Source organism: Copadichromis virginalis, linkage group LG4 (genome assembly GCF_057382275.1).
Source record: "Copadichromis virginalis isolate Kocher_CV1m ecotype Utaka linkage group LG4, C_Virginalis_male_GT1.1, whole genome shotgun sequence".
Taxonomy (NCBI): Eukaryota; Metazoa; Chordata; class Actinopteri; order Cichliformes; family Cichlidae; genus Copadichromis; species Copadichromis virginalis.
The window spans coordinates 36,104,858-36,131,965 of record NC_140621.1 but is presented as its reverse complement, the minus strand read 5'-3'; the positions used below and the strand labels follow the sequence as shown (position 1 = coordinate 36,131,965).

The 27,108-nt window shown below is 44.9% G+C and overlaps 2 protein-coding genes and 1 long non-coding RNA gene across 3 annotated transcripts; 2 read left to right on the top strand and 1 right to left on the bottom strand.

The window, feature by feature from the left end:
* The first annotated feature begins 7,439 nt into the window (after positions 1-7,439).
* On the top strand, positions 7,440-11,020 carry LOC146712088 (keratin, type I cytoskeletal 13-like). The gene is made up of 7 exons (XM_085455229.1): positions 7,440-7,960; positions 8,401-8,483; positions 9,556-9,712; positions 9,803-9,964; positions 10,246-10,371; positions 10,449-10,672; positions 10,807-11,020. Exons 1-7 carry the CDS (start codon positions 7,517-7,519, stop codon positions 10,946-10,948), a joined length of 1,338 nt encoding a protein of 445 aa, XP_085311355.1. The 5' UTR covers positions 7,440-7,516; the 3' UTR covers positions 10,949-11,020.
* Positions 11,021-14,023: 3,003 nt separating this feature from the next.
* LOC146712087 (uncharacterized) lies at positions 14,024-15,092 on the bottom strand. The gene is made up of 2 exons (XR_014920243.1): positions 14,828-15,092; positions 14,024-14,753 (listed from the first exon to the last, which is right to left on the bottom strand). It is a non-coding gene; the product is annotated as an uncharacterized LOC146712087 (long non-coding RNA).
* Positions 15,093-21,644: 6,552 nt separating this feature from the next.
* On the top strand, positions 21,645-25,820 carry LOC146712086 (keratin, type I cytoskeletal 50 kDa-like). The gene is made up of 7 exons (XM_085455228.1): positions 21,645-22,069; positions 22,610-22,692; positions 23,000-23,156; positions 23,371-23,532; positions 24,991-25,116; positions 25,199-25,419; positions 25,648-25,820. The coding sequence occupies exons 1-7, from the start codon at positions 21,695-21,697 to the stop codon at positions 25,745-25,747; spliced, it is 1,224 nt and encodes a 407-aa protein (XP_085311354.1). The 5' UTR covers positions 21,645-21,694; the 3' UTR covers positions 25,748-25,820.
* The last annotated feature ends 1,288 nt before the right edge of the window (positions 25,821-27,108 follow it).

The window sequence follows — 27,108 nt, the reverse complement described above, 5'->3', positions numbered from 1 at the left end:
CATCTGATTGGCTGTTTTGGTCTCCAATCAGCTCGAAATGACAAAATGCAATATCCCAGAATCCATTTCGACCAAAACTCAAACGAGGCAGTGGCGGAGGAACACAGAGTTTGAAGTATTACTCTTTCTGGGTCACAAAATAAACTTTTAACCTCCTAGGACCTGCGTCCACCTATGTGGACATCACATTTTGGGTTATTTAGACCAAAATACTCAATTTTGCTCTACAAGGGCCTGATATCCACTTAAGAGGACATTATACTGCTACTGTTCTATCAACATTTTAAACGAATATCCTCATATGTGGCTCTCATTTTTCTTAGAAACAAAAATCAGGTAAAAAAAAAAACCTGGTAATTCTTTGTTTTTACATTCATCAGGTCGCGATCAGCCCAAATATCAAAGCGAAATCAAAAATGTATGCCGTGGAGGTTAAAACATTTTCATGCAAGAATGTTTCTGTGTAAACTTCAATATCTGCTCGATTCATCAAGACATCACATATTTGCATAAGTGCGCCGACGTTTTCGGAGATGCCTGTTACCCACCAGCTGACCGCACAGCTGGACTGGCCATTGGGCATCCCGGACATTTGCCCGGTGGGCCGATGGTGATTTTACATTTTTATGTTTGTTTTTGTAACGGTCTAAACAATGAAAGGTGGTGGATTAGCCATGATCAACTCTGGGCTGGACCAATTACGACACATCCGTATTGAGGGGAAAAAGAACGCGATTCGTCCCGGACTTCAGCTACAATGAAAAAGACACAAAGCTGGAGTTACTCTGTGTTTTTGCTGCACAGCTGCCTCTTCTCCTCTCATTCTCCCCTCCCTCTCCTGTTGCTACTTCAATCATGAAACTGATCAATGATCAGCTGATCGTCTCTCTTGTTTGTTTATCACCCACTTTGCGCCAGAAAGAGGAAACCAGCGGATGTCGAGATAAACAACAGCAGCACGTTTAAGCTTGATCAGCTGTTGTTAGAATTTATTTAATATTACTTTCTAGTATCAGCTGATGTTTGCTGGAGCCTGTTACGCCCCAGTCTAGGGGTACAGGAACGCAACATAAGTTTGAAAAGACTGCCCCGCCCTGGTCCCCAAAACCATACACAGAGGGAAACCAATTTCTTAGTGAATTGTGATTTATTCTCTCCACTGCAAAAATGAAGCTCCAGGGTGAACAAAGGCCAAAATAACAAACAAAACAAGCTAAGTCAGGAGGAGGTGCTATCTAGAACCCTATGTGAAATCAAACATCAAACAAAAGACAAGCGCTACACCTAACTCCCTAGCTGAAATAAACAGGAGAAAACAGTGCAAGGAGAAACAATATGGCAGCTCACCCCTTCTGTTGCAGTGCTATTTACAATGAAAACTAATGTACACACTATATACAAAACTCAGAAAAGCCGAAAAAATCACAGGCACAAAAGTCTCAGGTTTTGGAGGCCAGGGTCAGGTCTGCTGCTGCTGTCAGTGGCTGCCCCGGGACAACTGCTGGTGAGGGATTTGAAGAAGATCACATGGCCAGGGGACCAATCAGCAGCCGTCAGCTCATCCACTCCGGGACCTGCAAAGACTTAAAGGCACAGACAACAACAGCCACCAAAACAGATTATGGACAGGGCCATAACACCCCCCTTCCCAAGACCAAATATCTCCCCTAAAGATGTTTGGCGCTTAGGGGTTCCGAAAACCACGTGACAGCACATCTGCCAGTACATTCTCTGTCCCTTTTTTGTGATGGATCTCCAGATTGAAATCCTGTACTAAGAGGGACCATCTCATGAGCCTTTGGTTAGAATTTTGCATTCGGGTCAAAAACACGAGGGGGTTGTGGTCTGTGTAAACAATGACAGGTGCTGAACTGGAACCGACATAGACCTCGAAATGCTGTAGAGCAAGCAATAGAGAGAGAGCTTCTTTTTCAATGGTGCTGTATTTCTGTTGGTGGGGACCAGGGCAGGGCAGTCTTTTCAAACTTATGTTGCGTTCCTGTACCCCTAGACTGGGGTGTAACATAAAGTGGGGGCTCGTCCAGGACAACTGCTGGTGAGGGATTTGAAGAAGATCACATGGCCAGGGGACCAATCAGCAGCCGTCAGCTCATCCACTCCGGGACCTGCAAAGACTTAAAGGCACAGACAACAACAGCCACCAAAACAGATTATGGACAGGGCCATAACAGAGCCACAGCTGTAAAGCTGCTGCTCATGATGTCGGTTTGGAAACATGAAGGTGATACAAATCATACACATATACCAACAAGACAGTGTACATCACTGTCACAACAGTGTTTGTTTCAGTTCAAAGGCTTTATGGTTTTTCCTGTAACACCTGGTGGTGTAGTCGGTGATTTTTTTGTCAGTTCAGCCTTTTATATTATGTTTAACCCGAGTGACCACCCGGTCAGCTGGTGGGTAACAGGCATCTCCGAAAACGTTAGAGCACTTGTGCAAATATGTGATGTCTTGATGAATCGAGCAGATATTTGAAGTTTACACAGAAACATTCTCACATGAAAATATCTTAAAAGTTTATTTTGTGCCACAGACAGAGTAATATTTCAAACTCCGCCACTCTGTGTTCCTCCGCCACTGCCTCGTTTGAGTTTTGGTCGAAATGCATTCTGGGATATTGCATTTTGTCATTTCGAGCTGATTGGAGACCAGAACAGCCAATCAGATTTTTTTGCATCCAAGTCTGTGATTGGCTGGTTTTGTGGCACAAATATAACGGTGCAGAGAAAGAGTTGAGCGCACACGGGCAGAAATGTTAAGAGAGCGCGAGCAACACATTGCGAGCGAGCGCAAAAACTGAGCGAGAGGGGCTGCTGTTGTGTGTGTGTGTGTGTGTGTGTGTGTGTGTGTGTGTGTGTGTGGATAACAGCAAACACTGAAATACATTTTTTGCACGCAGGAATGGATTTTGTTCACTCGAATTTAGCTTTTCTTCACTCAAAATAAATTTCTTCTCAAAATGCAACACTTGCACCTGCAATTTTTTCCCCCGTGCGCTCAGTAGTGGCACAAAAATAACGCCATAGCTTCCTAACTACATTCATACTCATACTCTTGCTGACTGGAGGAACCAGGGATCAAACCACTAAACTTCCGATCAGTAGGTGACCCGCTCTACCTCATGAGCTATAGCCACCTACTAGCAAAGACAAGTAAACCCTCACTAGGTTTTGGATCAAGTCTACACTCACAAACCTGTCAAACCTGCACTTGAAACGTTGGCTACCATAGCAGTATAGTATTGCAACACAGCATTTGGGTCTTCTAACTAAAATAGGAAAATAGGAACATAAATAGCACCATCGCCTCTGTCAGTGCGCCCCTGGGCAGCTGTGGCTACAATGTAGCTGCCATCACCAGTGTGCGAATGTGTGGATGAATGTGTGGATGACTGAATGTAGGGTAAAGCGCTATATAAATACAGGCCATTTACCATTTTTTACCATCATTGCCAGACCTGGCAAACATCTGGTTGACACTCTGCCATGACACCAGCCAGTCAGAAGTGCCACCTTGATACCAGATCCGGGCCAGACCTGTTTTCTATGGGCCTGGGCCACATACACCAAACCACAATCGAGCCAGATGTTACATGCCATCACATAGACAGTACCACCTATGCCAGGCCAGGCCCATATCTGGATGACATACCACTTATCATGCCAGAAGTCAGCCAGCAGTCCTGGCTTGACACCAGATCCGGGCCAGACCTGTCTGCTATGTGGGATATCTGATAACAGACACAATCACCGGTAGAGTCTGCATGCGTGCGCTCCTGAGCAGGACTCACATTTTGGTCTTTGACTGTTTTTGTCATTCAGCGGGGATCAGGCCCAAGTTTAAACAGCTGATTTCACCTTTGTCCTACTGACACATGAGGAGGAGGAAAGACTTTAAATCCCAGGAACGGCATCTTTTTTACAGTTTGCATTCAGTGAAATAACGAGAAAGTTCCTGTTTTATCTTCATCAGACCCACAGGAGACATGCCTGCGTGTTTTGGGGATTTGACAGATTTTTCTCGAGGAGCTGAGCTGGTCTGGAAACCCGGGAACGTACTGTTGAAAGGATTTCTCATTATCAGGAAGGTCTGCCTCCTAAAACTGCTCCAGACTCTGGAGTCTGTTTGAGTTATTGTGCATTATGTTTGATGCTTATGATCAAGTGGAGCGAGCACACAGACAATCTGCAGTCCAGAGTTTTTATTAGCAAAGAGCTCCTCCTGTGGGATTAATACCAATATAAAAAATCACGTGAAATCAAAATCAGCCCAGTGAAGTCTGAATATTAAGTAATGATCAGTTCAACTTGGCAATAAAAAAACAGCCCTGATTTTGTTTCTGGCGTCAGTGAGCGATGAACAGACGATTTTTACCTGACTGAAACTGAAGAAGGAAAAAATAAAACTCGGACTGAAACTAATAAAATAACAAATGTAAACTATAACAAGTATGATGGCGGTGGGACGGTTGTTAAAGCAGATGGATGATGTCATCCTGCTAACAGTGGTCTAGCAGCGCAACAGCCAAGCACAGTTTAGCGGTTACCAGCACGCAATTAGCTGCTGTGAAATTTGTTTATCTTCGGCACGAGCGCGTGCTGCAAGCAGAGGCCACAGTTTATCTGCTCCTTCAAAGCTCCTTATGATGACCTGGATGACTGAGCGCCTTCACAGACCTCATCTAACAGTTTTCCAGGTTTCATGCTGAGCTCCTCAGAAATAAAAGATGCTAAATAGTCTTTAAATCCTTAAAATCATCACTTCATGCGCGCGGACTGCGTCCTAGTCCACATCCACAAACACCATCTGCACACCCGGACTGCACTATGAAGCGCTCTGCTTTTGCTTCGTTACACAGAAGTTTTATTCATTTGTTTGTCATTATCACCTCGATCAGCGAGTGTTTGGCCCTGCAGCCTGGGAGCAGCGGCTGGCACCTGCAGCATGAATGCACCCAGCTACACCCACACCACAAAAACACTTTACAAACCATTATACGCGGACGTGTCAGGACTCGTGTGCGCTCAGAGTCGTGCAGGAACGCTTTCCCCCTACAAGACGGAGCGCAGACTCGCACCATCAAGTCACATCAGGCCATCGGGGCAGCTCATCTGTCCTTTTCTGTCCTCGTAAAATGTCCACAATCAGAACAAGAAATGTTTTTATTTTATTTATATAAGTGAGTGGAATGAGTCTTCAGTTGAATGTTTTTTAATAGGCAAAAAATACTTAAATAAGTAAACGAGTCGAATTTTTGTCTCTTTTTCCTATTTTTGCTGATCCGTGACTTAAAATCGTGATCTGTGAGATTTTTGATCGTTGCACCACTACTTTTGACCAAAACCACCCCGTTCCTGTTGGTGGAAAAATGCACCATGTCGACCAATGAAAAAATGATATGGCCACATGACATTTGGTTGTTTAGGAAGAGGCGGAAGATTTAGGAGTGAGAGAGAGAGAGAGAGAGAGAGAGAGAGAGAGCTTTGAGATGTGAGAGATTTGTGACGTTTAGCGTGTTTGCAGTGTGTAGTTAATGTGTTGTCTTGTGTAGTTAGTGTGTTGTGGATAGTTTTGTGTTGTGTGTCAGAACAATGAGGCGACTGCTGTCTCCAGGTAGAAACAGCAGTGACACACCTGCTGCTGTCAGACCTGCAGGTATCAGGCTGTGATGTTTCCTTTATAGTGGACAGAAATATTTGGAGTGGCACAAATAATTTGTGGCATCTTATTGAAGAACAGCTGATTGTTCTGTAAACAGTTTGAAATGGTTATTAAAAAAGGGTAAAAGGTAAATGGCTGCAAATAACTTTGTTGTTTGCAAACCTTGTGCATATGATTTTAAAACTGACAGTTTATATTTGTATTTAAAGTTATGAAATATGATTCATTAAACATGTTTGTGGTTGTTACAGTAAAAATATCACTTTTTCTACTCTGATTTTATGTTTTTTGTCTGATTTTAGATCAGTTGTGTTAGTACAGTCTGTCAAAATGAAAACATGACTATAAATTCAGACACGTGAGGCTGTGCTGAAAGGATGAGACCAAACAAGGCAAATAAATAGTTTTTAAAGGTGAAATTAGGAGGGAAAATAGTTAAAAATGGACGCTTATACCCTGGACCCCAGAGGGTTAAACGTTTTTTTTAAAGTAACACAATAGTTACTTTTCAAGTAATTAATTACTTTTAGAATATTGTAACTCAGTTACTAACTCGGTTACTTTTTTGAAGAAGTAACTAGTAACTGTTATTAATTACGCTTTCAAAATAACTTGCCCAACACTGGTTAGGATCAGCAGCATTTGCCCAGATAATGAAATTCTGGAGCCTTCTTGGGACTCCAGACTACATTGGCTCAGGTCAGTGCTGCTGTGTGGAGCATGGAAAAGCTGCACAAGTCCAGTAACTGCATCAAGTCGTCTCAGTCTGAAGGCCAACAGAGCAGTGGGCCGACCTGGAGCCTGCAAGGAAAAGGAGAACAGGGAGGACGGAGAAAGGCTGGGCACCAGACCCAGACAGGGCCAGGACAGAGCGGGAGGAGCACTGGGCATATTATTTACTGGAGGTGAGATCATTTCAATTTAAACAACAGCAAAATTCTTTTTATTTGCATCACAAATTTCATGCAGATTTAATTTAATTTGTTTGCATCTTTAACGAGGTTCTCATCACGTCTGGTGTGGAGTCAGAAAACCTCGCCTTTGGCTTTGTGTTTGTTTAACATGACACTATAACTATGTCAACAACTAGGACGCTCTAACACTCAAAATATGAGTAAAGTGAGCAACACTTTTCTCATTTTAAACCTAAGATTGAAATTTCACTTTAAAGTATGACAGTGAAATATCCCTGATGACTCGAATGGACGTGTTTTATGCTTTATGGCTCTGGACAGGCGTGGATGAAAAATGGCTGTAAAGCTGCAGGGCTGTGGTTCTCTCCGGCTCAGAATCGATGGGTTAATGCTTATGCAGGATAATCTCTTGAGCTCTGCGGCTTTTCAGAAGTGTTTGGTTGAACTTTGGACCTCGAGTTTCAGCTGCTCCTCAGTTTACTGAAGATTAAACTGCTAAACGAGCATGAAAGCAACACAACACATCAGGAGAGTCACTCCTGTGCGGCTGAGACAGGATTTGTCTTGATCGGAGGCTCTAACTAAATATCATCTGTGTCTGAACTGGTTTCCTCGAACCTGTCAGCCCCTCTGGTGTGAAATGAAACTTGGCGTGATGTCTGTTATTCACTGTGTTGACTGTGAGTGGATTCCACATTCTTAGGCACACCCTAAACCATTAAGCTTTCTGCTGTTCGTGACTGAAGCAATCACAGGTGTCTCCTCCCAGGCTCGGCGCCAGCTCACCATCATCCCTCCTCCTCCTCACTCGCTCATCTGAGAGTATAAAAAATCCTGCGCTGTCTGAGCGCTCCACTTTCTCCTCTTCAGCTGAAGCAGAAAGACAGCATCCTTCATCCTCATCATCACACGAGACGATGTCCTTCAGGTCTGCTAGTGGGGGAATGTTCCGGGGCAGCAGCAGGTCCCTTTCCGGCGCCATGGGAGGAGTCAGAATGTCTACTGCTTCATCCGCAATGTCTCTGTTTGGTGGTGGCGGTGGTGGAGGTGGAGGTGGAGGTGGAAGTGGATCTGCCTACAGCTTTGGCTTCAGCGGTGGAGCAGGTGGCGGTGGAGCAGGTGGCGGTGGTTTCGGGTTTGGAGGTGGTGCTGGTGACAGCGTTGGGCTCTCTGCCAATGAGAAAGCCACCATGCAGAACCTGAACGACCGTCTGGCCTCCTACCTGGACAAGGTGCGCAAGCTGGAGGCGGCCAATGCCGAGCTGGAGAAGAAGATCAGAGAGTTCCTGGAGAAGAAGACCTCCCCCTCCTCCAAAGACTACAGCCAGTACTACAAAACCATCGCAGAGCTGCATGCAAAGGTAGGCTCACCTTTGTTTAGTCACATGACCAAGGTGCACGCACAGCATTGCTCAGCCTTGCATCAGCTTCATCTTCAGCTCCAGGATCTGTTTCCTGAAGCAGAAAAAAGCAGTGCAGTCAGAGAGTAAAGCACCACAAAGCATTTAAAAACACAAAGGAGGATGTGAAGGTGAATAAGAGTCAGAACAGAAGGAAACACCCGAGAAAGACGAAGGTGTGACATCACAGCCTCACACTTTCATCACTTTTCACAGAAACTAAGAAAATCTGTTTGTGCAGCGCGAAGATAAAAGAAATGAGCAGATTAAAAACCTCACTGCAGAAATGTATCATTTATATTTAAGATGACATCATCACATAAAGCTGAACTCGGTGCTCTGTCAGTTTGTCTTCACCTGTAAAATCGGATATTCTTAAACTGCCCTGTTTTCACCTTCAGATCCAGGATGCTACCAAAATCAACGGTGGCATCTACCTCTGCATCGACAACGCCAAGCTGGCCGCTGAAGACTTCAGGCTCAAGTGAGTGAACGAGTTTGTTAATGAAGCCAGCAGTTCATTTATGACATGTTGAGTATGAATGAAAAACATATTTCAGGGTTTGTTTTTCCAGTCAAATATGAATCAGGGGGACTCGTAGTGGCTCGTGTTTAGGGGAAGCACACATTAATCTTAAGACCTCAGTCTGAGTTTTTAAAAGACTTTTTTTGTTTCCTGTTCTCATGCTGTCCTCCTGTAGCCCAGCATGAGCAGAGGTCTCTTTTTTTCCTCTTGTACTTTCCCATTGTAGTGTACATTTCAGTGTTTTTCTGTAACGCTACCGTTCTCTGACTGTATCCCCATGTGATGTCTGTGTTGTGTGTGTAAGGTCGGGGGGCGGGTTCATTCCACTGCATGTGGTGAATAAAATTTTAACTTGAACTTGAAAAGATTTTAATAAGCAACAGAAAATAAAGAAAAAATGTAACAGTAACTCCACAGCTGTGTGCAGCTAGCTTTTTAATTTATGACTTTGTCACGCCTGCAAACAACAGCATGACATCATAATTAAATAACGCTCTTTCAGATCCTAAACCACACCCACTTTTCACTCACTGTCACTCTTATTTCCTTAAGGTAGCTCTTGCTGTATATTAGCACTATTCAGGCTTTGCAGTCACATGACCACTAACCATGTGATGTTAACTTGTCTAATGCTGGCAAACAAAAAAAGCCTAACCAGCACAGAAGTGTGCGTCCCCCTGTCGCTCGGCGAGAGAGAACCACCGCTGTGGTTACTAGTCCAGCGCTAAAGTCACGTTTACATGGAGGAGAGCAGCTCGTGCGCAAACAATCCTAACTTCTCGCGGAGCGGCAGTAAAACAGGAAGCAACGAACGCTGGCCTTCAAAGTAAAAGCAACTTCTTCCTGCTGAAGCCAAAACATTTCAAACAGCAGAGCTTTTACTTTAAACGTTCTTCTTTTCAGTTTCAGTTTCACTGCTGCTCAGAGAGTCGTTGGTTTGCAGATAGTTCGACGGCTTAGATGCAACCAAATGAGGTTTTTCTGTTTCTGATTGTTTGGGAAATTTCTGAATGCTTGTGTTCTTCTGCAGGTACGAGAACGAGCTGGCCATGCGTCAGTCCGTGGAGGCCGACATCGCCGGGCTCAGGAGAGTCCTGGATGAGCTGACTCTGACCAGGACCGATCTGGAGATGCAGATCGAGGGCCTGAAGGAAGAGCTGGTCTTCCTCAAGAAGAACCACGAGGAGGTCAGTGAGTTCTTGCTCTGTGTTTGGGGATAAATAATATCCCAGCTATTAATAGATGTCCATTAATGTGCCTCCTGGTTGTATTTGTAGGAGCTGCTGGCCATGCGGACTCAGATGAGCGGTCAGGTAAACGTAGAAGTGGACGCTGCTCCTCAGGAGGACCTCAACAAGGTCATGGAGGAGATCAGAGAGCACTACGAGGGTCTCGCTGCCAAGCAACGCAAAGAACTGGACGCCTGGTTCCAGGCGAAGGTGAGGCAGGATTTTTAACTCAGGAGATAAACAATCCCAGAAGATGAGCCTCTGACTTCTTCTCTAGCATCACCAGGATGTTTCTGGGTTTTCCATTCAGTTTTATTCATACAGAAGAAACCACAACCAGCTGTTGTAAAGACTCCACAATAATACTAATGGCTTGTTTTGTAGACACCGAGCATGATGGGTGCATCATACCTGGTGGCTGGATGGACGAGGGGTGAATGACTTAATATTGATCTAAATAAACATCACAACATTGTTTTTGGTCCTTTCAGTCCGAAGCGCTGAACAAAGAAGTCGTCGCCAGCACAGAAACCATGCAGACGTCCAAATCAGAGCTCACAGATCTCAAACGGTTGCTGCAGAGCCTGGAGATCGAGCTGCAGTCACAGCTCAGCATGGTCAGTATCACAGCACACAAAGGTTTTCATAGCTTTCCAGAAAACACACTGAGCCTCCTCCTCTGTGCCTCCTGCAGAAAGCCGGGTTGGAGGGCACGCTGGCTGAGACTCAGAGCCGGTACGCCATGCAGCTGTCTGGTTACCAGAACCAGGTACTCATGCTGGAGGAGCAGCTGTCGCAGCTGAGGGCAGACCTGGAGCGGCAGTCCCACGAGTACCAGAGGCTGCTGGACATCAAGACCAGGCTGGAGATGGAGATCGCCGAGTACAGGAGGCTGCTCGAAGGAGAGGGCACCGGCAGGTCAGAGCCTTTACCTGTAAAAACGTTTAGGACAGACAAATATGAAAAATGCTTTAGTGACAGCAAACAAATGTTTCTGAAATATTTATGTTCAGTGATTAAATCCAGACGGTCCTGTTTGTCTCCTACTGCAGTAAAACCACCACCTCCACCACCTCCTCCTCCACCTCCTCCACCTCCTCCACCAGCGTCACCACCAAAAAACAAATCGTCATCGTAGAGGAGGTCGTGGACGGGAAGGTGGTGAGCTCCCACAAAGAAGAGGTCACCCTGTGAGTTCCAGCAGAGGGCGCTCTCACAGAAATGAACATGCAAATAAAAATCCGCTGAGGAGTTTCAGAATAAAAATGCGTTTTGTGTCTTTTGTTTGGGCTGAAATTCAAATTAAGTTCAGTTAAATTAATCAGGTCCAGGAAGTGATCAAATATACTGTGTTAGCTGTTGAGTCACAGTAATTTCAGGTCCCTCATCTTCGGAAACTGTCATGTAATTGGACGATTCACTCAAAAGCTGGTTAAAGGTGTGAAGTTGGTGACAGTGTTTCTGTGAAGATGCAAGATGCAGTCAAAGGACAAATGACTGAGATAGAGCAGGAAGATTGCACTCACGCATTTATTACTTCCAGGCTGGACGTTTGTTTCTTCATGATATTGTAACGTGAGGGTTCACCAGATGGTTTGGAATCTCTCTGAATAATTAGGAACAGCAAGATGGAGACGGATAACTTTTTAGCAGCCTCTTTACTCTCAGCACACAGCAACAACAACCCACACTTCCTGTGTGCATGAATACTTCACTGTCCTCTCAGAAGCCAGGAAATCTCATACAGATCAAAACAGGGAAAACAACCAGGTAGATATAACACATACTTATTACTGGTTTGAACATGCATGTCTAAACATTCAAACGTGTAAACATGTAAATATCAAAACACGTAACCACCAAATAGCTACATAACTAACTTTATAACCTTTGTAAACACCTCTTTGTATATCATTTAAATTTACTTCTACACTTTACAATATCATAATTACACAAAGCTACAGACCCACTCTTACCCAATTAGCTAGCAGCTAATGACCCTCACACCTGTGCAGTTAATAAAAGTAATGTTTGTCATGCTGTTGCACACATGTAAGAGGGTCATAAATCACATGTTGTTATAATTACACAAAATGTGTTCTAAACCCACAAACCGTTCCTGTTATACCTGCCTTTTAGGACCTCCAAGCCTGTAGTTATGTTCATTATCAGTTAGAGCCCCTCCTCATTGTTCTTCTTTGGTGCAACTCTATATATACAGTGCACCCCTCTGGCCCCTCCCCTTTTCTACAATCCCCCTGTGGGAGCGGTCGGTGTCATTTCTTTCCAACACTGTAAAACACACATATAATGCATATTTAGCCACCCTGATGTTTCTGATTGCAATTTTAGTTCAATTATTGCCATCATTATGCCTGTTTTTTGTTAGATGCTATAAATGTGTAGTACGTGTGTGCCATATGTGTGTTCTAGGGAACGTGATCGCTAGCATGAATAGATCATTCTTGCTAGCTTGGAAGTTGTGGTGGGCTGAGCTAACCCTCTTCCCCACTGTTTGTATTTGGTCGTAGGAGCTGGAGCGAGCCAGCTATTTATTTGGAGGTTTTTCTTTCACCTTTTATCGTCAGGATCAGACACAGCGCAGAACCACACCGGTTACACACACACACGCTCATTTGTTTCAGTTTGTCAGTTGCTACAAGACAACTGAACAACATGTACATAGTAACACTGCTGTGTGGTGTAGTCTACAGTGTACGCTGTACTACTTACTGGTTTTTGTGGCACCAGTCTGCGGCTCCCAATTAATTTGTGTGTTTCTCCTACAGCTTCGCACCGCTCAGGCGGAAAAAAATGTGCGTGCTCTTTGCAAGCTCTTCCTGGCTCATAACCGATGTGCTCTGCTGTCGAGGCCGAGCATTGGTTAAAAGTCCTCATGTGACTGATGCGAGCAAGATGCTTTTATTGAGCAAAATTAGGATTTATAATTAAATGTTTTTGTTGAGGGGCACAGGCAGGACTCCACACACATTAAAAAAAGAGAGAAAGAAAAGGGCACCTGGGGCACCCGAGAGGAAAGGGGCAGGTGCTCAAGCCCCCTCCACCCCCCTCGCTGCACGTGCCTCGGCCTACTCCATTGTTCTCTCCAACAGAAGTCCGCTCAGGTCCAAGATGTTTTAATATTAAGTGATTCTACATTACTCTGCTTTGGGGATAAATATTATCACCAGAATTTGTTGCACAATATTTATACTCAGCATGTTTCTGACGACTGCAACAAACTCTCGAGACCCAAGTGTGGAGGAGACACAACACAGTGAGCTGAGGGAGGCCCTACCCTGACAAACAATACTTATCATTATCTAAGTGTAAAATAAAGGTAAAATTCAGAGGTTGCAAATCGTGTGTGCACTGCTTGACTTTTTCTTATTTTTACGTTTTTACAATGTCACATCAGCGCATCTGTGTTTATTAATACATGTTTCATATAAATAATATAACTACACTACAGTCCAATTACACGCTGTAATGTTCCTTACTCTGAAAAAGGAAGTCAGGTGATTGTGCTGATTACATGGAAACATTTGCCTGCAGTGTTGAAGCTGATCCCCAGCAGACCGGTTTTACTGCTACATGAAAAGCATCCAAGGAAGTCCCTCAAATATGAACCAGCATACTGCATGTGTGTGGATGGGTGGATGAGTTTTAACTCGGCTGTCAGACACCATCAAAGGAAAGCTGCTCATAAACAAACAAATCATATAAACCCTGAAAATATTTAATCTTCATAGACCCAGCAGTCTTAGCTAATTATAGGCCAATCTCCAACCTTCCTTTATATCAAACATCCTTGAAAGAGTAGTTGTCAAACAGCTAACAGATCATCTGCAGAGGTTTATTTGAAGAGTTTCAGTCAGGTTTCAGAGCTCATCACAGCACAGAAACAGCTTTAGTGAAGGTTACAAATGATCTTCTTATGGCCTCTGACAGTGGACTCATCTCTGTGCTTGTCCTGCTAGACCTCAGTGCAGCGTTCGATACTGTCGACCATAATATCCTATTAGAGCGATTAGAACATGCTGTAGGTATTACAGGTACTGCGCTGCAGTGGTTTGTATCATATCTATCTAATAGACTCCAGTTTGTGCATGTGTGGCGAGACGAGGTTGGGATATAAAGTAAATACTCTGCAGTTTTAAAGAACGACAACGCCACCCTGGGAATTTCACCCAGAGAATACTGGAAATGACACTAAATCACCAAAAAGGCACTTAGGTTCGCTATACTCAATCCAGAGACGAGGTTCAATGATCAACAAATTCACAATTTATTAATAATTATTTAAAACACCATATAAAAGCACAATCATAAATATTCAAGTCCAAATATGCTTAAAAAGGTATTCAGAGCTGAGGCTTACCAGTGGAGGGGCAGGGATGCCACACACAACTAAAGAAAGAAAACACACCAAAACAGAAGTGCAACACACTATCACACACTCACACTAATAAACTAGACAAGGCAGGTGTGTACACTCAAGGGATCCCACCACCAAGGCACCCTAGTCTCCTCCACGTCGGCACTCCGCATCTGAATAAAAGAAACAAAGAAAATTTTAATATATTACAACAAACTAATGTGTAGCACCGGGGGATAACCCAACTGCAGGACCACACTGGTGATCCACAGCTAGAAAAAGGGCCTCCCACCAGTGGTGTAACAGAGAATCCAAACTACAAATCAAAAAGCAATAAAACAACATACAATCTGAATAAAACTCTAAAATCTGGAGCAAACGGAATCGCCGTACTGCTCCAACTTGCCGTCCACACGACGATAAGTTAACAGTCAATCAATATGCACACCAGCTGACTCCGATAACCGGCATGCATATGGCCGTTGTCCACGCCGACGTCCACTGTAAAAGCTGACAGCAGCAGGGAAAGAATTCTCACAACGGGAACAGACGGTAAAAGCACAGCAAGGCAAAACAGCATCACTTCAGTTCACGTAGCTTGGCGCAAAAGGCCCACACTTCCTGCGAAACATAATAAATAATTACTATAAAAGAACAATAGAAGGCAGAGAGCGTAACAAAAGTTGATTACGTACCAAGTAAGCCGGGTCATAGAATGTAAGCAGAATAGCTCAGAGGAGGCTTCTATAGCTACGACCAGCCGCGATGGAGACTTTAGAGGAGTAACCCACAAACGATCTCTACCACACCGAGGAAGTCAGGTGACCAAAAAGGAGATCACAGGCAAGCAATGCAGAGACACTCAAATGGCCACTATTTATACCAGCGCCCCCTAATGGGCCAGGCTGAAAGTGGGTTGGACCGAGGGATAACATTCATCCTGCCACACATGTAAATGGAGAGTCCTCTTCACACACTGAGGTTAATTATGGAGTTCCACAGGGTTCAGTGCTAGGACCAATTCTGTTTACATTATACATGCTTCCCTTAGGCAGCATCATTAGAAGACATAGCATACATTTACACTGCTATGCTGATGACACCCAGCTCTATCTGTCCATGAAGCCAGATAACACACACCAATGAGTTAAACTGCAGGAATGTCTTAAAGACATAAAGACCTGGATGGCCGCTAACTTTCTGCTTCTTAATTCAGATCAAACTGAGGTTATTGTACTCGGCCCTGAAAATCTTAGAAATATGGTATCTAAGCAGATTCTTACTCTGGATGGCATTACCTTGGCCTCCAGTAACGCGGTGAGGAACCTTGGAGTCATTTTTGACCAGGACACGTCCTTCAATGCACATATTAAACAAATATGTAAGACTGCTTTCTTCCATTTGTGCAACATCTCTAAAGTTAGAAATATCCTGTCTCAGAGTGACGCTGAAAAACTAGTTCATGCATTTATTACTTCCAGGCTGGACGACTGTAATTCATTATTATCAGGAAGTCCTAAAAACTCCCTGAAAAGCCTTCAGCTGATCCAAAATGCTGCAGCAAGAGTCCTGACAGGGACTAGAAAGAGAGCAGATTTCTCCTGTTTTGGCTTCCTGTTAAATCCAGAATTCAAAATCCTGCTCCTCACATACAAGGTCTTAAATAATCAGGCCCCATCTTATCTTAATGACCTTGTAGTACCATATCACCCTATTAGAGCGCTTCGCTCTCGCTCTGCAGGCCTACTTGTTGTTCCTAGAGTATTTAAAAGTAGAATGGGAGGCAGAGCCTTCAGTTTTCAGGCCCCTCTTCTGTGGAACCAGCTTCCAGTTTGGATTCAGGAGACAGACACTATCTCTACTTTCAAGATTAGGCTTCAAACTTTCCTTTTTGCTAAAGCATATAGTTAGACAGTGGCGTGGCTGCCCCTCTGTTGGTCTTCCTTGGTCTCTTGTGTTCTGGGGGCCTCTGGATGTCTGGAGTTTTGATCTCCTCCATACCTGCTTCATGCCCTGGAGGACGGGGCTGTGGCCCCCCCACACCCTCTAGCAGATCATTACATGAAGGAACCTTTTAAAAAAAACAAGCGCGTCCATGCTCACAGGTGTACACACGGGTGATCACACCCACAAACTACACCCTTTTTGGCTCCTACCTCAAAGCACACTGTGTTCTGTTGATCTTATGTGCTGCACAATAATGTTTAATATTTAGTATTTACTGTCATATTCCCATATATCATTGTGATGTTGTTTATTCTATTACTCTTGTTCTCTTCTGCTTGTTTTCTTTTTTCTTTCTCAGCAGGTGATCCAGGTGATCGATATATGCATTTTTTTTTCTGCTCAAACTGTTGGTTTTTGTTTTTTTGCCCTTCTCCCCCGTCCCTCTTCTCAGCTGTTTCTCTTTCCCCCCAGTCAAGTCTGTCCCGTATTCAGTAAGTGAAAATAAAATAAACAATAAAAGGTGAATCAAATGGACCATTACGGCAAGGCTGGGATGGTCAATTTGGTAAAGTAAATCCGTTGGGCATCTTTCTTTGCCTTTAGACAACAATTCTGATGCAAAAGAGCCAAACGGGACAGGCAAAATAAATAAATAAATAAATAAATGAATAAATAAATAAAGCATATAGTTAGGGTTGGACCAGGTGACCCTGAATCCTCCCTTAGTTATGCTGCAATAGACGTAGGCTGCCGGGGGATTCCCATGATGCACTGGGTGTTTCCTTTCCAGTCACCTTTCTTCACTCACTATGTATTAACAGACCTCTCTGCATTGAATCATATCTGTTATTAACCTCTGTCTCTCTTCCACAGCATGTCTTTATCCTGTCTTCCTTCTCTCACCCTAACCAATCACAGCAGATGGCCCCGCCCCTCCCTGAGCCTGGTTCTGATGGAGGTTTCTTCCTGTTAAAAGGGAGTTTTTCCTTCCCACTGTTGCCAAAGTGCTGCTCATAGGGGGTCATATGATTGTTGGGTTTTTCTCTGTATCTGCTGTACAATATAAAGCACCTCGAGGCGACTTTTGTTGTGATTTGTTGTGATTTGGTGCTATATAAATAAAATTGAATTGAATGACTTGATAGCGACTCCAACATCTAACTGGACTGAAATTTGACAGTTATTCGTACGTTCTGATTGGCTGCCGTCGTTTAAGTCAAATAAAAGAACTTAGTTGTCCAGGGGCAACGCTGTGCTGTAGGGGTTGTCTTTAAAATACAACATCACCATCACTTACTCCAACTTACATTAATATAATATTAATATAAATTTTGAAAATCTGATTTCATGTAGACCCCGAGATACTTATCCTCTTCCACTTGGGGCAGGAACTCGTCCCTGACCTGGAGTGGGCACTGCACCCTTCACCGGCTGAGGACCATGGCCTCAGATTTAGAGGTGCTGAGTTTCAGTATCTCGGGATCTTGTTCACAAGTGACGGGAGAAAGGAGATCGACAGCTACGGTGATGCGGATGCTGTACCGGTCTGTCGTGACGACAGAGCTGAATGTAAAGTCAAGTCAAAGTCAAAAAAACTTTATTTATCCCGAAGGGGTAATTAAGATAGATGATACCGTGCCGACCGCACATACAATACACAAACATCACGTTGGGGAGACAGGTCAGGCTACACTGGCCGGTCGACCACACGAGCAGTGACCGGTAAAGTGAAGCTCTCAATTTAGTGGTCGATCTACGTCCCTATATGCTCGGTGATATGTTGGGACTAAAGGCATCTAGTGTGCTGACGCCCAGGAAACATTTTCCTCCAGACGGGTTTTACTGCAAGATGATGAGCAGCTGAGATATGACAGCGTGTTACACAACGACTTATTTATAACTGAGATCTTATCCAACAGCCAGAAACAACAGATTATAGGTGTGTACAGAGTATAGTGTGTGTGCGTGTGTGTGTGTGCGTGCACAACAACAACAAAAACTTATATCTGATTTCGTTCATGCACAAAGAAATGCTCGCCGTTCTCTGTAGCGCTCCATTAAGTGTCCGGATGCTCCGTCCTTCATGTGTGGATGTGCTGCTGTTCTTCAAGACTGGCAACCAAAGGTCCCGTCAGGTGAACCTCACGGATGTTCAAACTTAATTAAAGTTAAAACATTTTTAATGTTAATTTTAGAATAACTGAATCTACTTGTGATGGCTGCAGTTACAGTCACACAGGGTAATAGCGAGCATCAGTGTTACGACAGAGGTTTTACCAACACGCACATTTTTCTGTCTTTCTCCAGAGACCCGAGCTCTTCCACGGCAGCATTTTTAATGTATCTTTGATATTTGGGCTGACTGGGACCCGATGAATGTAAAAACAAAGAATCACCAGATTTTTTTTACCAGATTTTTGTTTTTACGAAAAATGAGAGCCACACATTCATTCAACATTTCAGTATGTCATGATGGTCATTTTGACCCAGCGTTTTGTGTTTCCTTTTGGCATCACCTCGTGCTTTGTGTTAATCCTATTAGTTCTTAGGGTTTGGTTCTTGTGTTTAGTGCTTGAGTGTTGTATCAGCCCTACCTGTGTGTGTCCTCTCAGCTCCGTTTGTGTCCCCGAGTTTGTGTTGTAAAACAGTCTGTGAGCTTCCTGTTTTACTTTGTAGGTTTGTGTCTCGACGTGTCCGTTAGTTCCAGCTGTGTCGCCTCCTGTGTGCCATTTCCTGATTACCTGGTGTGTGTATTTATATTGTGTGTCTTCCTGTGCTCCTCGTCACGTTGTCTGTGTTTCTCTGCATTAGCTGGTATTTCTCCGTGTCTCGTGCTCCTCTCCCTGTTGTGTGTTCAGGTTTATTAGTTTCCCCAGTTTAGGTTTGTGTCTTCGTGCAGTCCTCGCCACCCTCGTTTCTGTGTATTTCAGCCTTTGTGAATAAACGCTCACCTGCATCTCGCCGTTTCTTGCATCTCGGGTCCTCATTTAACTCCACCACATGACTGCTGCCGTGACACAATAGAACAGCTGCAGTATAATTTCCTCGCAAGTGGACGTCAGGCCCTTGTAGAGCAAAATTTAGTATTTTGGTCTAAATAACCACATATGTGGACATCACAGGTCCTAGGAGGTTAAATATAGGATTTAATTTACAGGGTAATAAAGAATTGGTTTTGGTTTAGAATGAATGGACTTATCCAATCACATAACACTGTACTCTAAAATGAGTGCACATTTTAGTTTACACTGTTATGTATGATTTAATCTTTCTTTGTTTCCTGAGTTCAGTGGCAGCTGCTCCCAGTCCATTGGTTGATGAGCGAAAAGGTGGAAAAGGGGCGGAGCAAGCCTATGTGGAGGTCTGCAAATTGGGTCATACCACTACTCTGGATAATGGGGGGAAATGGAATTTGTTATGTTTCTACGCCTTTCTGTGTTTGCCCTTCGTCTCGTTCAGGTAGGTTAGTCAGTTTGAGTGAGTAGTGTTGTTTGTTGCCAGAGTTCTGTTACTTTGACTTTTATTAGCCCGAGATTTTAAATTCTCTGTTTGATTTAACCAAGTGTGATTTAGGGTCAAATAAAAAAAACTCTAACCTGTGCCTGACGTTCCTTCACTGCTCGGTCCATCACAATACTCAAATGTTATCAAGAAAAACGTTTCTTATTTTCATTCAAGGGAATGTACATAGATATAAGTTTAAAAAATATAAGCAAGTGTGATCACACAGCTTGTGTACTCGGGACCGATCGTTCGGACAACTAAGTCGGCGACTTTCGTCTGTGAAGTAATGACAGGCTGCTTTCACCCAGTGTCACCGAGTAGCAAGAGCAGATCAGCTGAGCAGGGTCTGAGTGCAGCCGACACTCTCAGCCCAGACAGGTTAACCCAGGGGTGGGCAATCTCAGTCCACGAGGGCCGGTGTCCTGCAGGTTTTAGATGTGTCCTCGATCCAACACAGCTGATTTAAATGGCTAAACTATCTCCTCAACATGTCCTGAAGTTCTCCAGAGGCCTGGTAACGAACTAATCCTGTGATTCAGGTGTGTTGACCCAGGGTGAGATCTAAATCTGCAGGACACCGGCACTCGAGGCCTGAGACTGCCCACCCCTGGGTTAACCCTTTAACAACAGCCTGTGTGTTGACAACCAGAAGGCTGACTACAAATGTCTGTGAAGGTCATCAGTCATCCAGGTCATCGTAGGCTTTCTGTTTTTTACCTTTTCCCCACAAATGCACCCAATCTCAAACTGCCTTCGTTCTGTGATCTGACAACCTCAGCCTCATGTCAAAGAACAACTTTAAAGTAGAAACTTTTTAAGTAGAATAACTTTCTTCATCACAGCCGGTGTTATCTGTTAAAAGACGTTTAATGAGTTGGTGAAGTTCTAGATTAAACCAATAAATTATCAACCCTGTAATTTTCAAACTGCTAGATTTCACTTTTTCTTACCATGTTTTATTTCATAGTAGAGGAGAAGTCCAGTGACATCTGATCAGGTCACAGTTTGGTTGAAAAAGGCAGTTTGTGAAGAAAGATGTGGCTTCTTCTCAGGCTTATCTTCAACCCAACACTTGGGTGGAATTTTGACCCAATATTTGATCAAAGCTACCCGACCGATGACCCAACAGAAGTAGTCAAGTTCTTGAAGAACCCGGCACATCACCGACTCCTGAGTCATGATTTCTGAACCAGTATTTGGTGACAATAACCCGACGCACGAACCTGCGGCTTTTACCCAGCAGCTGAAAATAACGCAGCATTTCTTGGAGTGTGGTTTGTCACCTTATTTTTTGTTTTTTGTTTTTTATTTAATGACACAAGAAGGTCACTGTCGAGTAAAATGAAGAGTACAGGAAGGTTTGACCTTTGACCTTGAGGTGAATCAAACCCTTCAGGGACCATATTTGCACTACAGGCTAATATAAACCTCATTAAACATTTGAACTGAAACACTACATTAAGAAGTGTGAGCATGTACAGACGTATGCTTCACTGTCTGAAGATTTTGATTTCATTTATTTACTCAAACAGCAGTTCCTGATTCGTAGCGTGACAAACACACCAATCACAGCCTCGTCACACGAATATCTTAGATAATCGTGTTTCCGTGTTTTTCCGTGTTGTTCTTGTCCTGATGTTGGTGTGGAGCGCTGTCCCTCCGTGTTTGCTGACAGCAGGTGGAGGCAGAATGCAGGCCGGGAACAAAGTGTTTCATTGTTTGGTTGCACAATAAGCAGGAGGAGGAGCAGCTGCAGGCCTGCAGGGCACAAAAACAACACACAGAAACAACAGACAGGCTGCGACACGATGGCAGGAATCCGTTGGACGTGGGAGAGAGGACACTTCGGTTTGAAACGATGAATCAGATCTGAGGAGGGGGGGACACCCACTCACCTCAGACACTCAGGTATGGACGTAGATTTCGAAAGGCACATACAAAATTCCTTTCAGCCTGCCCCGAGGCATGGTGGGGGTGGGGGTATGGGTGGAGTGCTGCGCTGGGGCGGGGGCCGTATCTGAATCCCTCCCTCACCTGCATAAAAGCAGCTTGAGCTGGTCTCCGGTTCATTCTCTCCTCGTCTCTGTCCAGAGCAGAAAAAAGTCTCCAGCATGTCCAACCTGTCCTACCGTCTCTCAGGATCTCGCCCCGGCTCCATGAGGGCCGACAGCATGTACGGCGGCGCCGGGGGACACAACGTCCGCATCTCCAGCACAAGCGCTCCCAGGAACTTCTCCTCTGCTGCCGCAGGTCTCGGGTCTGGTGGCTTCGAGCTGGCCGACGCCGTTGATATCTCGGACAACAAGAAGATGGCCATGCAGAACCTGAACGACCGCCTGGCCTCCTACCTGGAGAAGGTGCGCAACCTGGAGACGGCCAATGCCAACCTGGAGCTGAAGATCAAGGAGTTCCTTGAGAAGAAGACCAAAGTAGAGGGGAACGACTACTCTGCCTACTACGCCACCATAAAGGACCTGCAGGACAAGGTGAGAGCAGCTTCTTTCTCATCTGTAAACATGGCGAAAATACCAAAGTGTATCATGAGGAGGATCTGGGGAGGGCGTGCGGCGGCTCGTCCTGCCGGAGCTCGGCTGCTGCTTGATGGTTTTCCATGTCAGACATGTTGCACTTTTATATGTGGTGACGTTTTTGGCTCGAGTTCGTTCTCAGTGAAACGTCTTGGTGAGATGCCACTAAGACGAGACACAAAAGAGAGAATAGAGCTGTGAGGTCATGTGAAACACGGGAGGTGCGTGAAACCGACCCCCCTCTCCGACGCGCCCTGCAGCAGGATCTGTGACTTCCTGCAGGTGCGGCCACACCCGAGGTCACCTCTCTGGTTGTACATGAAACCACGAGGGGGAATTTGTTTGCACTTTGCATATTCTTATTGTTTGTTAATCATTTCTGCAGCAGGTGGTGAACTGGCGGTGAGGCCGGGGCAGGGAGCCACGCCTGTCACATGATATCCTCATCCCAACAACACTCCACAGTTAAGGCCTGAATATTTCCTCCTTCTGTTTTAGATCCTGGACGCCACCAACACAAATGGATCCCTTTACCTGACGATTGATAACGCCAAGCTGGCTGCTGACGACTTCAAAATGAAGTGAGTCACTTTCAATTTTCTGGGGTTAGTGCACGTCGAATGCACTGCTTCAGTATTTAAGCTGCATCCACCACTAAGCAAAGAAACTCTAAAGGATGGATTCTGAATTCCAAGATCAGGGTTCTGATGTTTGGGACTGAGCATCTCCAGAAATATTTGCAAGTAACCCTAAAACTCTCTCATGTGACCACATGCAAAAAAACACCCACCATCCACACCAGGCTTCCCACTGAGATGTAAAGTAGGTCCAGCTCCCACAGCTCCCACGGTTTGGATGACTCATTCGATGCTGCTCATTGCTGTACAGGTACGAGAACGAGCTGAGCATGCGTCAGAGTGTGGAGGCTGACATCGCTGGGCTGAGGAAGGTCCTCGATGAGCTGACGATGACGAGATCCGACCTGGAGATGCAGATCGAGTCTCTGAAGGAGGAACTCATCCACCTGAAGAAGAACCACGAGGAGGTGGGAGTAAAACCAGAGACCAACTATGAAGAAAATAATAATTAAATGGATGAAATAACTATGATTGCACATTTATAAACTATTAAACTTAGAACAGGCTGATGTGTTTAGAGAGAAGACTGAAATTCAAGACCCAAAGTAAAACTTATTGCATGAATTATTAGTTATTAAAGCTCCATCTCTGCATTACGGGCGATGCTTTCTTCTTCCGCAGGACTTGCTCGCGCTGCGCTCCCAGATGAGCGGTCAGGTGAACGTGGAGGTGGATGCTGCTCCTCAGGAGGATCTGAATGCAGTTATGGCCCAAATCAGAGATCACTACGAGAACGTTGCTACCAAGAACCGCAGAGACCTGGAGGCCTGGTTCCAGACCAAGGTGAGACTTAACCGCAAAACAGCCATGAATTCGTCTGAGATACGATCTGTTTAGACAAACACAGCTGAAACAGAAGCTCTTTGTGACAGCAAAGGCTAAAAGATGAGTTTTCCCCAGTAAAACTTAGAGTTTATTAACGCAGTCTAGTGGCAACAGGAGGAACTGCACTCAATCTCTGATTTAGTAAAAAACTGTAAAGATCTATTAGTAAAACTTTTACTCTTAAACATTGATTTTGCTCCTACGTGCTCGTAGAGTTAAAGTGTCCTGGCATAAGGCAACATCATATTAAATCAAGCCAGCAAAGTGTCGCCTGCATAGGTGCTGATGTTGGTCCTGCAACCATTTCAGATGTGTTTCTGACTTTTGTGTGTGTGTCTGTGTGTGTCTGTGTGTGTCTGTGTGTGTGTCTGTGTGTGTCTGTGTGTGCGTGTCTGTGTGTGTCTGTGTGTCTGTGTGTGTCTGTGTGTGTGTCTGTGTGTCTGTGTGTGTCTGTGTGTGTGTCTGTGTGTGTGTCTGTGTGTGCGTGTCTGTGTGTGTCTGTGTGTCTGTGTGTGTCTGTGTGTGCGTGTCTGTGCGTGTCTGTGTGTGCGTGTCTGTGTGTGTCTGTGTGTGTCTGTGTGTGTCTGTGTGTGCGTGTCTGTGTGTGTCTGTGTGTGTCTGTGTGTGCGTGTCTGTGTGTGTCTGTGTCTGTGTGTGTCTGTGTGTGTCTGTGTGTGCGTGTCTGCGTGTCTGTGTGTGTGTCTGTGTGTCTGTGTGTGTCTGTGTGTGCGTGTCTGCGTGTCTGTGTGTGTGTCTGTGTGTGTCTGTGTGTGTGTGTGTGTCTGTGTGTGTCTGTGTGTCTGTGTGTGTCTGTGTGTGCGTGTCTGTGTGTGTCTGTGTCTGTGTGTCTGTGCGTGTCTGCGTGTCTGTGTGTGTGTCTGTGTGTGTCTGTGTGTCTGTGTGTGTCTGTGTGTGCGTGTCTGTGTGTGTCTGTGTGTGCGTGTCTGCGTGTCTGTGTGTGTGTGTCTGTGTGTGTCTGTGTGTGTGTGTGTCTGTGCGTGTCTGTGTGTGTCTGTGTGTGCGTGTCTGCGTGTCTGTGTGTGTGTGTCTGTGTGTGTCTGTGTGTGTGTGTGTCTGTGTGTGTCTGTGTGTGTCTGCGTGTCTGTGTGTGTGTGTCTGTGTGTGTGTGTCTGTGTGTGTCTGTGTGTGCGTGTCTGTGTGTGTGTGTGTGTCTGTGTGTGTCTGTGTGTGTCTGTGCATGTCTGTGTGCCTGTGTGTGTCTGTGTGTGTCTGTGTGTGTGTCTGTGTGTGTGTGTCTGTGTGTGTCTGTGTGTGCGTGTCTGTGTGTGTGTGTGTGTCTGTGTGTGTCTGTGTGTGTCTGTGCGTGTCTGTGTGCCTGTGCGTGTCTGTGTGTGTCTGTGTGTGTCTGTGTGTCTGTGTGTGTCTGTGTGTGTCTGTGTGTGCGTGTGTTTCCAGTCTGATGAGCTGAATAAGACGGTCACTGAGAGCACAGAGGTTCTTCAGTCTTCTCGCTCTGAGATCACAGAGCTCAAACGAAGCCTGCAAAGTGTGGAGATCGAGCTCCAAGCGCAGCTCAGTATGGTGAGTTTTAACCTTTGACTGCTGACTTTTCCTCAGTGTTCGATTCTGCAAATCTTCTGAGACTCTTTCTTCTCATCCCCAGAAAAAGTCTCTGGAGCACACTCTAGCCGAAACCCAGAGCAGGTACGCCAGCATGCTGGCAGGTTACCAGCGGCAGGTGACGTCTCTTGAAGAACAGTTGATGCAGCTGAGGGCCGACCTGGAGCGTCAGCGACAAGATTACCAGATGCTGCTTGACATCAAAACCAGGCTGGAGATGGAGATTGCAGAGTACAGAAGGCTGCTGGATGGAGAACTGGACAGGTGAGCAGGCACACGTCCATCATCAGGAACCAGCTACTGCTACACGTTTCCCACTGATTTGGTTTCAAACACTTTGCTACTGATCTCTGATTAAACGTCCTAATATGAAAGTTAGCAGATGCACCTCTGCACTGATCTCAATCAACTGCTATGTTGAATAACAGCACAGGTAGCTTTTGCTGAAAGGATGATACATTAACTGGATTTGTGTCTCTGTGTTTCCCACAGCTCGTCTTCCTCCAAAACCACCACTCGCAAAGTGTTGATTATCACCAAAGAGATCACTGAGGACGGAGAGGTGACCACTGAAACTCAGGAGACGAAATGAGACGACAAACATCCGTCAACACGTTCCTAAACGTTCTCAGAAGTGCACAAATAAAACTCTCCTGATGAACTGATCAATGTGTGTGTTTCAGTTCTCTCTCCCTCTGAGCAGCGACATTACACTTTTTAAATGTCTAAATACAGTTAAATGAATGAACATCAACATTCAGAGCTGCAGTTCCTCTAACGTCCAGCAGAGGCTCCAGCATTGAATCCGTCCCCATAAATGCAGCAAAAATTACAGATTACACACATTTGCAGACAAATTATAGACACTTACCCTTCATCATAACTGCTGTACAAAGTGAGGAGGTTTTAAAATTCTCTTAGTGCTTGCCTGTCTGCTGGAGCAAAGCAGGCGACTCCATGTCTAAAAGCAGCACAAATTTTATTTGTCACGTATGCAATCATAGTACAACACGCAGTGAAATGTTGCTGTGCAATGCCGACCATAAAAAACTAAACATAAAAGTAAACATAAAACTAAATTACCAAGAAATGTACTTAATATTCAAATTAAAATGTAAAACTTTACAGTAAAATTTAAGGTAAAAAAAAAACATAAATTCAAAGTGCAGATGAACAAATTTAGGAAATTATAAAGTGCAAATAAACAGTTGCTGATGTATAAGAGAGAGTCCAGCCTGTTCTGGTCTTAAGGAAAGCGCTTCCCAGACCTCAACAGTGAGAAGAGTCCATTGTTGGGATGGGAGGGGTCCATCATGAGCTTCCTGGCTTTGGTCTTGCACCACGTAGTGTAGACAGACAGCAGGTCAGGAGGCTCAGAGCTCAGAGCTGAGAAACAAAGTCACTGAGGTCCGTCAGTCTGGCTTACAGAGACATTTCTAAGGCTTTCCATTGGAGAGCTGCAAGGGGATGATCCCCGAAACGTCTGGGGAAATGTTCAGTGGACTGATGAGACAGAAGCTCAATTATGTGGAAGGTTCGAGTCCCGCTACATCAGCGTCAGACTAACGGCGTTTCATAACGGGACCATCAGAGCAGCAGGCGGACGCGGTGCTGCGATGGTCTGCTTCAGGATGACTCGCTGCAACTGGTGGAACGTGAATTCTACTTTGAGTTTCCGTGTTTCACTCCAGCTGTGAACTGAATTGTGGGATGCAGATCCTGACACGGAGCGGCTCTCGTGTGATCTGATTGGTTGATTTGCAGCATCAGTATTTGCAGACAGTCTGAGTGTGTGTGCTGGTTAGCAGCAGTCGTCCTCAGCTTTATGACAGTCGTGCATGCAGGACTGCCATAAAGTTTGCTCAGGTGTGTTTTCTTACCTGCATGAGTGTAAAGGTCTTTGTTCAGCAGCTCAGTGAGTCACTGACGTGTGACAGCAGGGAGTCGCCGCTC